Below are 12,728 nucleotides of genomic sequence, written 5' to 3'. Positions count from 1 at the left end.
CCAAGCTTGTTTTAAAATTTTGTAAGACAATTAGAGAAGCTTAGATATTAAATGGACATTTAGTGATGTGAAATCATTAATTTAACTGCAGAAAAAGAATCTTATTTTTTAGAAATGCATGCTGAAATCTTTTTCTTTGACTTTTCTTTTCCCCATGCTCTGAGATTTAACCATGCTAAGCAAATGCTCTACTATGATGCCTCACCCCTAGTTCTTCATATTGAAATCTTTATGGTATGATATATCTGTATTTGCTTCAAAATGACTCAGGACAGAGAAGTAGGGACTACCAATGACACATGAGTGACCATGAGCTGATTATTATTGAAGCTTTTATTTATTTTTGTAGTACTGGAGATTTCACCCAGCACCTAGAACATTCTAGGCAAGTATTCTACTACTGAGCTACATCCTGGGCCCCTTCTTTTTCTTTCTTTATTTTTTAAAAAAAAAATTTTAAGTTGTAGATGGACACAATGCTTTTATTTTGTTTATTTATTTTTATGCAATGCTGAGGATCGAACCCAGTGCCTCATGCATACTAGGCAAGCAATCTAGCTATACTGAGCTACAACTCCAGCCCCCTTAGCCCCTTCTTTATTTTATTTTGAGACAGGTTCTTGCTAAATTGCCCAGGACAGCTTGGAATTTGTGATCCTCCTGTCTCAGTCTCCTGAGTAGCTGTGACTACAAAGGTCCTCCACCCACACCTGGCTTGTTCAAGTGTTTACACTGCTATGAGGACACTGTACTAGTTTATGTATGTGCGTGTGCATGCGTGTGTGTGTGTGTGTGTGTGTGTTTGTGTGTGTGTGTGTTTGTGTGTGTGTGAAGCTTTACATGATGAGCAGTTGAATTTATTTGATTGATTTAAGAGGAAAGTTCTAAATAGCCCATTGCAAACTCCCTGGGTAGGACTATGTAGAGTGGTGGCTATATAGAGTAGATTCTCTTAGGTTGCCAGTGGGGTGCTCTTAGGCTCTCACTAGTAGGTTCTCTCTGTCACATCTAGAAGTCTGGTCTCTGGCCTTGTTGAGTTTCTCCAGCAAACTCCTCAAGTCTCTAGTCTGGGCATGTGGCAGGAGTGGGGGTAGCAGAATTCCACTTGAGCTCTTTGCTCTAGCCCTACTTGCCATCCGTGTCCTCCACCCTTCCTGCAGTCCCTATATGAAGCCTTTCCAGTGTGGTCTCTGGAGAAAGAGTTCAGTCTCCTTTGCTAGGCAAAGAGGGTGAGTGAGTTCTAACCTCCCTATAAAGAATCTCAATCAATTCCCGCTTTTAAAACTGTGGTTCATCCTTAAATTCCACAATCCCCAGCACCCCAATTTCGGAGTCCTGCTGGAGACTCAGCTTGCTCTTTAAGCTGTTCTGCTCTGCTAATTCGGGATGATCCCTCCATCCACTTCCTAACTCACAGAAGGCATTTAATCTCTTCTCCACTGACATCTCCTCTGTCATTCTCTGTCATCATGGACCTGTACATATTAAAACTTCTCACAGTGCCTTTAGTGGCTTTCTGTGAGGGAGTGGAGAGAGACACAGACTTTCAATCAGCTGTGCAGAGTACTAAACTAGGACTGTTCCCAGAAATTCCATAGTGGTGATCTCTAGTCAGAGTGGCTGGGTGGTTTTCCTGCTGTGGGAGAGTAGCCAATGGTCTCCTTGGACCATCCTGGACAGGTGGGGGCCAGAGATGATGGCGGAGCATTAACACAACTTCTGACCCTAAAGTTCCCCACTCTGCAGAATTTAGACTTCTAACAACTCCAGGCTGCCAGATCTGAGTTTGAGGGACATAGAGATAGCTGGAAGGGAGCTCAGGAATCATCCCAATGTCGCCCAGTCTCTCAAACAAAGCCCCACTGTGCATCCTGATGTACACATGCAGACCTGTCCTCATTTCTGCACTTGCAGGACATACACCCCAAGATCAATTTGCAACTAGGCTTCCAGCCCCATCATCCCCTGGAACTGTCCTGGCAAAGACCACTCTGGAGCTCCTAATTGCCAAATTCAAGACAGCCTGCGCCGGTCTTCTCAGCAGCCCCATGACACTGATGAACGCTCACCTCCTTTTTGAAGTTTCCCAAGATCATTTATCAAGTTACACCAATAATAACCATCACAGTTGAGTTGATTTGCTTTTCCCTTCTCACTCCTGGCTACTCCTCCCACTGCCCCAGACACAGTGGCTCCATCTGTTCCTAGCTGCATCTCCCCTCCAGGCCTCCCCTCCCTTTGGTGCTTGAGAGTTGGGAAGGAGCTGGGTACTACAATTTTCCTTGAGGAATAGTAGTTTACATTAATTGTTTAATGAGAGTTAGGTACTTAGAAGTCCCTTTAATGGACACTGGTTTGCATAAGCTGTTTGCATTTAGATTTTTCTTTAAGGAGTGTTAATTATTTAAACCATCAATAAAACATTGAGGTTTAAGTTTGCTTAAATCATACCCTGGGGCCAAGTGGGAGACTCACTTGGCTCTGTAATGAAGCCTTCTAACTTATGTGTGTGTCTTCCCCTGTCGGCAATATGGTGGAGCTCTTTACAGTCGTTGGTCGCTGGTGAGCCATTTGTAATAGACACTGAGGACAATGAAGCCCCCAGAGAGGGCCATGCTGGGGTACTTGCTGACGTGTGGCATTTAGAGTCAAATGCCAGGGCCAGACAGCAGACCTGAGGCACCACACTGAGGACCAGAGACCAGGGTCTGCCCCTAGCCTGAGAGAGAAGAGGCAGAATGGTTTTCCAAAGCCTTTGGTGTGTTCTCTCCCTTTTTGGCCAGTACCTCCTACTATGAGAATGTGAATATAAAATGTATTTATTTCCTTTCTCCTGTCAGGAGAATCCAATCTGAACTTCTGAGGTTAGACCCCTGAGAAACCAGATCCTAGTAATCTTGGGACTAATTTGCAGGGCTCTTCAGGGAATCCTCTGAAGCCGAATTCCTACCTCAAGCAGGAGCTATGGGGTTGCCAAAGATCCCTGCTCTTGGCTGAGACCAGATCAATACTGAGCAGGATGAGCCAATCCAGGGCTCAGTCATTAGGCAGAGAGTCCTAACATCTGATTATGGACATGACCTATGACCTGCAGACCAGCTGTCAAGAAGACTTGTGCCAAACCAGCTGGGCAGCATCTACAGACAAGGCCTTCTGAACTTCCTACAGCAGTGGCTCCTAAATTTAGCTGCATATTGGAATCACTTGAGAGATTTTAAAAATCCCAATGCCCAAGTTAAGTACCCCTGAGAAAGGGAGAACCAGCGACTAGACTCAGGCCAGCCCCACTTCCATATCATGGTACCCAGCTGTGCAAGCCAGAAACCTAGATGTCACCTGTGTGGTCCAAGCATCACCAATTCTTCCAAGGCTGCAAATGCCCCATGCCAGCGGTCACCTTCACACAGAAGACAGTGTGCCCGATGATGCTGAAATGTGAGGCCGTGGCCCTGTGTGACTCTGACACATTAGGATCCCTTCCTGTCTTCTCCCCATTCCAATGGCTGCTGCTTTCCTGCAAATGCCTCATCACTTACCGGACATTTCAATTGTCTCCTGACTGGCTCGTCACTAATCCAGTCTCTGCTTTGGGTCTGGTGATCGAAACATCAAAGTCTATTCATGCCATTTCTCTGCTTAAAACTAATTAATAGATCCTCCTTGCTTTCAAAATAAAATATGGACCCCTAAGCTCAGCAATGAAGACCCCCTGCAAGATGATCTCTTTCTCCCAGGGCCTCATTTCCCACCCTTCCCCCCCTCATACCCTCTGATCCTGCCCCTCAGTGCTACATGCTGTCACACACCTCTGTTCTTCCCTTAACTGCCTGCCAAACACATCCTTTGAGTTCCACCTCAAAGGCAGCTCCTGTGGGAAGTCTTTGCAAACCCTGCTGGCCCTGGAGGGTTCCTCATACCTAGAGGCCACCCCTCCATGACGAGTCCCACAGCATTGCCATTATTTTTGTACATCTGTCTCTCTTTTTCCCTTCAACCCCTCGGCACTGCCCGAAGACCTTCATTTGCAGACCACGAGGACCAAATAAAGAGCAACTGCCTGGGACACAGGGCAGTTACCATTGGGTCCACTTGCTTCTGCCCACTTTGAATCTCCTCTGCACTGGCCTTCCCCAGCCTGACCTGCTAAATTTGGCATCTTGGTTTTGTTTTCTGTGGATACCGCTTGGGAACTAGACTTGGACTAGTTGCTTGTGATCACGCTGGTGGGCCACAGAATGCTACCTCTAGGCTTTCCCCTGCCCTGCTCCAGTCTGGGCCCCAGGAACATGCTGCCCAGTTCCCCTCCAGGAAAAGGAATCATATGTGATTTCTGATGGGCTTCACCTTTGGAACTTAAATGCCTAATACAATGTGTAGGACTAGACCTGGCCTTTAGTAGATATTCACTTACTATTATTGGGTGGGCAGTTGGATGGATGGATGAACAGGTTGGCTGGTAAAGATACGGATAGAAGAACAAGTGGACAGGTAAGTGGATGAATGCGATTTCCTTTCAGCTTGCCTTATTCATCCTGATCCCTCCCCTCAAATGGGCACAACTTTTCTACTCTGATACCTCCCCTGTGGTGACCAGTCAAGAGCTACAATGGCCCCTCGGGGTGTGAATCCAAGTTCAAAGGAAGACCAGAATGTCATACCAGCTCAATAAGGAGGCCTCCCTTCCCTAGCCATCTGCTCCAGTGGAAGTCTATAGCACGTAGTTCAGCACTTAATGAACTCCTAAGTTCCAGTTTGGTTGTAGGCGTCACTCATTATCTTTCCCTGGAGGTCAAGGGCTTCCCTTTCTTATATCCCTTTAGTCCCATTTTAAGCAGCTTTTGTGTGATTGTGACCAAAATACTAAGCAAGGACAAATTAGAGGAGGGAATGTTCATTTGGGACTCATGGTTCCCGAGGTATTAGTCCATAGATGGCCCACTCCCTTGCTCTGGGCCCCAGTGAGAAAGGCCATCATGGGTGAAGGGCATGGTGAGAAGGAAACTGCTCCTGTCATAGCAGCAAGGGAGTAGACACAGAAGGGAAGATGCACTCTTGCAGGGCACATCCTCAGTGACCCACCTCCTCCGGCCATGCCCTGCTTGCCTACAGTTATTACCCAGTTAGTCCACCCAAAGGAAGATGGGCCAATTAGGTAACAGCTTTCATAATCTAACTGTCCACTTCCAAATTTTCCTGCATTAACAGGAGCTTTTGGCAGACATCTCCAAACCCTAAGAAGCCCCCAGCTCAGTTATAATATACAGTAAGTGCTCAAAGTATGCTTGGTTACTGGGAGAGAAAGAAGCCTCCTAGACATGAAAAGCAAGGCGCTTCCCTCATTGAGGAAGAGGTGGCCATTCTTTCTCTGGAATGCTCAGCCTCTGCAGAGATGGTTTGGCATCTGTTTCTCAATCTGGAATAAATGTTCTGGATCAAGGAGTCCCATTAAAAAGCCTCTCAGAGCACTTAGGGAATTATGCTTGGGGAGTCATTCTTGGCAGCAGATAATAAATCAATCACAGCTCAATGAAAATGCTGAGTTAGAATGAGATTGCTCAGGCCAAGCTCAGAAAGGAAACAGGGACACCCTTTCCCTTGAGACCCAAACTCTGAGGAGACTTTTCTGTGGATTTAGGCTCTGGACTTAGAATGAGCAACTGTCTCTGTTTGCGTGGTTCAATCCCAGTTTTAGCCACTGTAAATTCTGCATCTTGGAGAACCCCTTGGTCCCAGGCAAATAGAGACAGCTGGCCACCCCAACCAATGCTCTTTTCCTCCCCTTGCCCATCAGCAGCCTCTCTGCACAATGCAGAGAGCCCTGTGTGTGCCTCCATGTGTATGTGAGCTACACCCTGCTTCCAGCTATCATCCTGGCAGTTACCGTGGTAGCAGGGTCTAATCTGTAGCCAGGGAAAAGAGCAAGTGGCTCCTGTCACCAATCCTAGGGACTGAATTCTGAACCTCACCACTTGCCTTGCCCCTCCCCCAGTTGGGGAAATGACAGGAAGGGAAGGGAAGAAAAGCAAATGTACCTGAAGGAGGGAGACATTGGCAAGGCTGAGTCTGAAGAGGTAGTTCCTGTGAAAACAGAAACAGAAATTGTAAGCCAAGCTGGTTCTGCAGGCAAGACCCCAGGAAGCAGCCTCCTGACCCAGGCCTCATGGGATGCCAGGACAGGGGACTGGCTACAGAGAGCCTCCGGTGGGCCCACACACAGGGAGGGCTTTACCTCCATTAACTCCTTTAACTTTCCCACAACCTTGGTGATAGATACAGGAAACTCGATTTTTGCTGTCAGGAAACAGATTGGGTCAATGGCCCAAGTCACTGAGATGGTCTATCAAGGAGCTGAGATTAAAACTCAGTCTTGTCCACCTCCAGGCACTATGTTATATCTGCTGTTGGTTGGTCCCCAAAGGAAACTCTTGATGCCAATAAATAAAAATTAGAGGAGACCATTCTATTGGACTAAAACCTCACACCGGGTCTAAAAACCAAAACTGAGTCACTCATGCTAAAGTTCCCCATCACCAAACTGAAACTGACCTTCAGAGAAATCAGGAGAAAGAGAACAGGCACATTTCTCGAGAAGGCCAGTTTCAACTTGCCATGATAGTGGAGTTGCCTCCGCCTCTCTCTCTCTCTCTCTCTCTCTCTCTCTCTCTCTCTCTCTCTCTCTCTCACACACACACACACACACACACACACACACACACGGTAACTTGAAGTAACCTGATGTTCACCAATCAATTTATTTCTACTGTTCTATCTCCCTGTCCTCACCTCATGAGGAAAGTAACTCTGAAACAACCAAAGTGCTTTTTGTTCTTTATTTCTGCTTTTTTTTTTTTTAGCCCTTCTATGTAAAACCAATCTCTTTGGTTCAGCCCATTGGAGCCCTTATTCTATTTTATGGAATGAAATGCTGCCGCATTCTAGAATCAAAAATAAAGCCAGTAAAGATCTGTAAACTAAATTCTCATAACTTGTCTCCTGACTCCTACTTTTCCCAACCACGAACCCTGTTTCTGTTCAATTTTCATCTCACAGAGCTCTTGCAGGACTCAGGCCGGCCAGCTTTCTCCTCCCTCCCCACCGCCCACACCACTTGCCCTCATTTCCTGTTGTCAGTGACTGGACCTGCCTTCTGCCCAGGTCTGGCCTTTTTCCATGGCTACCTCCCCAGAAAACTCTGTCTCCCTTATGATTACATTACTCTATTCCCCACCTCTAGGGCATGGTGTTCCGATTATTTTTGTGGTGTGGTAGTGGGGATTGAACCCAGGAGTGCTCAATAAACCCAATGAGCTACATTCCCAGCTAATTTTATTTCTTATGCTGAGGCAGGTTTTGTGAAGTTGCTTAGGCTGGCCTTGAACTTGTGATTCCCCCATCTCAGCCTCCAAAGTAAGTGGGATTACAGGTGTGTGTCACAGCCTCAGGGTTACAATAATCTTCCCCAAACACTGTTTTCATCCAGCGGCCAGCTCCTTGAAAGCCTTAAAAAATAATAATGTTGCTGCTTAATAATCATAATAGCAGATACTGTGTGCTCTTAAGTATTGGTGCGGCTCTGGGGTCAGAAGACTGCCACACAGGGACTCAGAACGCCTGAGTCAGAGTGCCACAGGAAAGAGACAGACCCTGTGGCAGAGACAGACAGACTCCCAGGTGAGCCACTTGCTGGGGGACCTTCTGCGGGCCTCAGTGCCGGCATCTCTTCGATGGAGAACTAGTTAATGCCTGTAGTGTTTATTCCATAGGCCCACGGAGACACATTAAAGGCGTTATTAATGACAGGCAGATGTAAAATCTTGGTTTTTCCCAAAGGATCTCCTTTTTTTTTTTTTTTTTTTCCTTCTTCTTTCTCCTTTTGGCCATTCTTCTTTGGGTTCCTGAAATTTCTAGGAATAATTGCTTCAGAAGACTCTGGCTTACCTCAGCTTTGCTGAGAAGAGAAATGAGGGGAAGGTTGTATAGTGGGCCAGAAAGGGAAGGAGGGGCCCTGCTGGAGGAGGCCAGGAGTGGAAGGGGACACCTCAGGCCAGGAGACTCCTCTCCTGGCTCTGGCTGCAGGCCCAGGCCCCACTCAGCTCCTCTGCTATCCTGGGGCTGGGCGGGGCTCACTGGAGACCTTGGCTCCAGGCCTCTGCTGTCCCTCCCAAGGCCCCACACAGGGTCTTGGCAGCGCTTCCCAGGCCCACGTTCCTGGCCTGGGGACAGATGGGCTCCAGCTTAGGCTCTGGCCCAGCTGTGTGCTCAGGTGACGCAGGCAGCTGCTCACAGCTTTAACAAATTAGGGGAAACAGCGCAGCACTCGATTCATTTTTATCCCATCAAAAATCATTCATCACAGCATCTCCAAGGGCTCTTCTGGGAGCAGGAGGATGAGAACAGAGAAATCTCTGCAGTCAGACCCGCCCTCAATCCCATAGGGAAAAAGGCGGGGTTATAAATGGAGAAAAAATATCCCTAGCCTGAATTTCAGGTCCAAGGGGGTCAGGAAGACAGAGAAAACATGGCTGGCAGAGAAGGAAGAAAGAACGTGCCCTAGAAAAAGAAGGAGGAGAAAAAACAGACAAGCACCCAAAGCCTCAGCTCTAGAGGCATAAGTGACCAGTCCAGGATGGGCTTTCCCTGTCCATCTGAGAGCAGAGCCTGGTTCAAGGCCTCAAGGGTGCCTTCAGCAGTGCAAGGGAAGCCTCTGGACCCAGAAAACATAACCACTATTTACCTGGGGAGGCCCCAGAGTGGATCAGTAGGAGCACTTCAGTTTCCTGGTTCATAAAATGGAAGTAATCATAAGAACTCATCTCCTGGGGTTCAGTGTAGAGAAAATAATTTACTGCCTGTGTGATTTATCACACATATGATTTACTGCATGTATGATTTATTACATAGATGCTACATAAAATAATGCCTGGCACATGGTAATTTCCAAAATTCATTATTTTAAAAATTCATTATTTTCCCAAAATGCTTTTTCACAAGGTTCAGAGCAAGGAGTCTTCAGATGCTACCCTTTGGGTTTTAGAAAGTTCATGTATATAAACTGGTGGAATCAGAGTGGATGGAAGGATAGCACGAATGTCAATTTCCAGGTTACAATGTTGCCCTACAGTTAAGCAAGATGTGACCACTGGAGGAGACTGGGTGATGGTATATAGAATCTCTCCATTGTTTCTTACAACTGAGCGTGAATCTATGATCATCTCAAAGTAGGAAGTGAAACCATTACTTTTTTCACCATACGATAAAGTTTAGTCTCCTTTATACCTACAAACATACAGATGACCCTCAGGAGGAGGCAGGGCACCCCAGGAAGGGTCTGGTGTGAGGACATGGCCCTGCTTTTCCCTGGGCGCTCTTTTGTAACTTCTGAATGTTATGTCATACCACATAATTGCTGGTGCAAAATAAACAGTTAATTCATATTTTTAAAAAATGAAAAGAAAATGCTTTCAGCCCCAGCTTCACAGCAGCCCTATAAGGCTGACAGCATAGAGACTAAATCCAGGATTTACAGATGAGGAAACTGAGACTCAAAGGTCAAGTTCACCCGGAACAAAACTCCAGCTCATCTGTTCCCAGTTCAGCTCTGTTCAAGACTTGGCCTCCTTTTCACACAGCAAATGGGAGTCAGAGGCACAGAAGGCCAAAAGGCAAGGAAGGCCAGCTTCACAGAGCAGCCTGGAAAGGCCCAAACCAGGGGCGATGCCTCTCCACCCCCAGACCCACTGAATCAGGACCTCAGGGGTAGAGAGGGAAAACTAACCAACAGCACACTCAGAGTGCATAACATAGACTCACCCACAGGTCAAAACTAGCCCTGAGGTTAGGAGACCTGGGTTCTGGTCCCTGTGTCCTTTGTCGTTGTGCCAGATGAGGAAGGTCCCCTTTCCCTCTCAGGGCCTCTGCTTCTTATGTTTAAAATGAAACCAATCCAACCACACCAGCCAATCTCAAACTTGAGCCTGCACCAGTCACCTGGAAGGCTCGTTAACATACAGGTTGGGGCCCTGCTCCCAAGTTTCTGATTCCAGAAGCCCAAGAGTTTGCATTTTCAACCAGATTCTAGCAGCCCCAGAAGCTGCTGACTCAGGGACCCACTTTGAGACCCATAGGACAGGCCATCTCTAAGCTCCCTCCCTAATAGGATGCTGATCTAGGATTCTGAGGAAATAGCCCCTCCCACTCCACCCAGAAGAGCTCATGGGGCCTCCTTAGAGAGTTTTATCTGAACAATGAGGTTACCCAGAAAAGGCCCCAAGGAAGTAAGGCCATTCATAAAAGCAGCACAAGGCTTTCGACGGGCACCCGAGGCGCAGGTGGCCAGCTGGCCAGCAGGGGGCTCCTGGGCACCTTCTCTGTGCAGAGTTCTCAGGAGTTGGCTATCTAGGCAGGTCCTGGCATCACCACAGGGACAAGGGCAGGAGGTGGCCAGCAGGCATCCCTGCTCTCACTTCTGCCAACCACTAAAGAATGTGGCTGGCTGAGATCAGGATGCCAGATAGGGTCAGGCCCTGCCCCTGCCCCCCCCCCACCCTACTGACCTCCACCTGCTTCCTTCCTGGGGGGACAGACATTCACGCACAGAAAGAGTCTAACAGAGAGGATTAGAACCCAGAATGTGGGTCATCTCCAGCAATCGTCTCTATATCCAATTCTGAGCATCCCACCCCTGGCCCCAACTCTCCTGCACCTCATTACCTGGCTCCCACGATGAGCTGGTTCCTGGAGGGATCCAGAGCGAGCTGGGAGAAATCTCGGGCTCCAGGGAAGGTGAAGTTAGAGACCCACGGCTTCAGATCTGGTGGAGGGAGAGGTAACCCTTCCGTTACTGTTGGTCCAGGGACCCCCTCTGCACCAGCCTCAGATCAGAGATGCAAAGAGGTGAAAGTCAGGGTGAAGTGGGGTAGAGGCCCCAGGATGCCTGGGTTCCACCTGCCCACCTCACAGGGCAGGCAGTCATGGGACCCTTGGTTCAGAGGAAGTCTCCACCCTGCCCACAAATGCACAAAGGGACACCTGTAACTGCCCTCGACTCCCCCTTATCCTCAGCGGCCACACCAGTACACACTGGCGTGCCCTGTCTCTTCTAACTCCAGACTGTCCCCTAACTCCTTCTACTTCTTTCTCTCTGGACCCGACTCCCGCACACAAGCCGTCATCATCTCTTGCCTGGACAGGTGCCAGCAGCTTCCTGAGCAGCCTGGCTTCCACTCCTGCCCCCTCTAGTCTATTTCTCAAAGGCAACCAGAACAATCCTGAGAGTATGCTATGTCACTCTGAACCTTGGATCCCACCCCAGCTCCTTAGGAGAAGTCTTGACTCCTCTGGGAATCCATTGTCCTCCCAAGTTAAATGCCCAATGATCCATTATTTAGGGATAAACAAAACAAAACAAAACAATACAAAAAAAAAAAAAACGATATTTCATCTCTCCCTCAAACTCTTCACCCTGGTCACATTAAACACTTCTCACACCTCCAAATCTATCCCATAAGAGCCTGCAAACCTTTGCACCTCTCTTCTCCCTTGATGGAATAGTTCCTATCACGCCCCACCCCACCTCCTCCAAGAAGCCCTCCTGGACTCCAGGGGCTCCTTCTGCTTTAGTGCCATCCTAATAACCCCATCACTCTGTGCATCTACCCTTAGGGTTTCTCCCGGGGCCTGGACAGATCTTACTTCTTGGATATCCAGGCTCAGCCCTGCACCTCCTTCTGTTTGAATGAATGTATTTATACTCCTCAACTTATACAAGGAAAGACAGGGTTTCAGACAAGATTCTGCAGAGATGGGAGGAATGGAGGGTGGGCTGTCAGTGTCCACCCCTGTTTTAAAAGAAGTTTCTTCCTAGCCAAAGCCAAAGCCTTAACTTTTCAAATGAATTGAATGGGCAGAGTGGTCTCTGGGAGGGCACGCCTAAGCTCTGCCAGCTGACTTTTCCTCCTTCAAAAGACCCACTGCTTCCAGCTTGGCCCACGACAGCTTAATACTCTTGCTCAGCCCATGCCTCATAGCTAGAACTGGCACCTGTGAGGGGAGAGCAGTGATGTCTGTGGGGGGTGGAGGAGAAGGGGAATGGGAGGCACTGCGCTCTCACAGCACACCAGCTACTGGCTCTCATAAGGCCCAGAGGAGGGCGTGTGTGCATGTGTGTGTGTGTGTGTGTGTGTGTGTGTGTGTGTGTGTGTGTGTAGTAATCCAAGGGAAATAAATCATTGCTCATTATCCCTCCACTACAGAGTAAAAGCAGCCCTTCATTTCTGCACGACAGGCAAACACTTAATCGCTCCCTGGAGAACTGGAGGTTTTGCGAGTTGGATGTTTTTCAGAAAACTGTGATACGCACGACTTAAAAAAGAAGAAATTCTGCAGCAAAAAGAAGCAAATTCCTCAGGGCTGCCCCTGCTCCCAGCAGGTGACTGTGGGTTGACAGAACCATCATATAGCCTCAATGGCATTTGGGTAAAAGGCAAAAGGAGTCGATCTTAAATCCAGTGGGTGGGACTTTAGCTGATGTCAGGGCCACTCTTGAAATCCTGTAGGATGTTGTATTACCTTAGAGACTAAACCAAGGGCCCTCTCTCTCCAGGAAGACCACCTGGGTTATGACCTTTCCACTCTGGTTGTATTTTGTTCCACATTCTCTCCTACCTTTTATGTTCCACTCACACTGTATATTACTATCACAGTGAATGTACCCATGTTGTGAGTGTGTG

At 48.0% G+C, this 12,728-nt stretch overlaps 1 protein-coding gene across 5 annotated transcripts in view; it reads right to left on the bottom strand.

Moving 5' to 3' along the window:
• The window catches only part of Sema5b (semaphorin 5B), a 117,431-nt gene that overhangs the window by 25,175 nt on the left and 79,528 nt on the right, over positions 1–12,728 (bottom strand). For all 5 annotated transcript variants that reach the window (XM_040270270.2, XM_078044117.1, XM_040270272.2 and 2 more), the window contains exons 3-4: positions 10,711–10,810; positions 6,033–6,078 (exon numbers count right to left, since the gene is read on the bottom strand). In XM_040270270.2, the coding sequence (XP_040126204.2) occupies positions 6,033–6,078; positions 10,711–10,810 (146 nt within the window). The remainder of the gene's footprint in view (positions 1–6,032; positions 6,079–10,710; positions 10,811–12,728) is intronic.

This window comes from Ictidomys tridecemlineatus, chromosome 3 (genome assembly GCF_052094955.1).
Source record: "Ictidomys tridecemlineatus isolate mIctTri1 chromosome 3, mIctTri1.hap1, whole genome shotgun sequence".
Classification (NCBI taxonomy): Eukaryota; Metazoa; Chordata; class Mammalia; order Rodentia; family Sciuridae; genus Ictidomys; species Ictidomys tridecemlineatus.
This window is presented reverse-complemented; position numbering and strand designations above follow the sequence as displayed.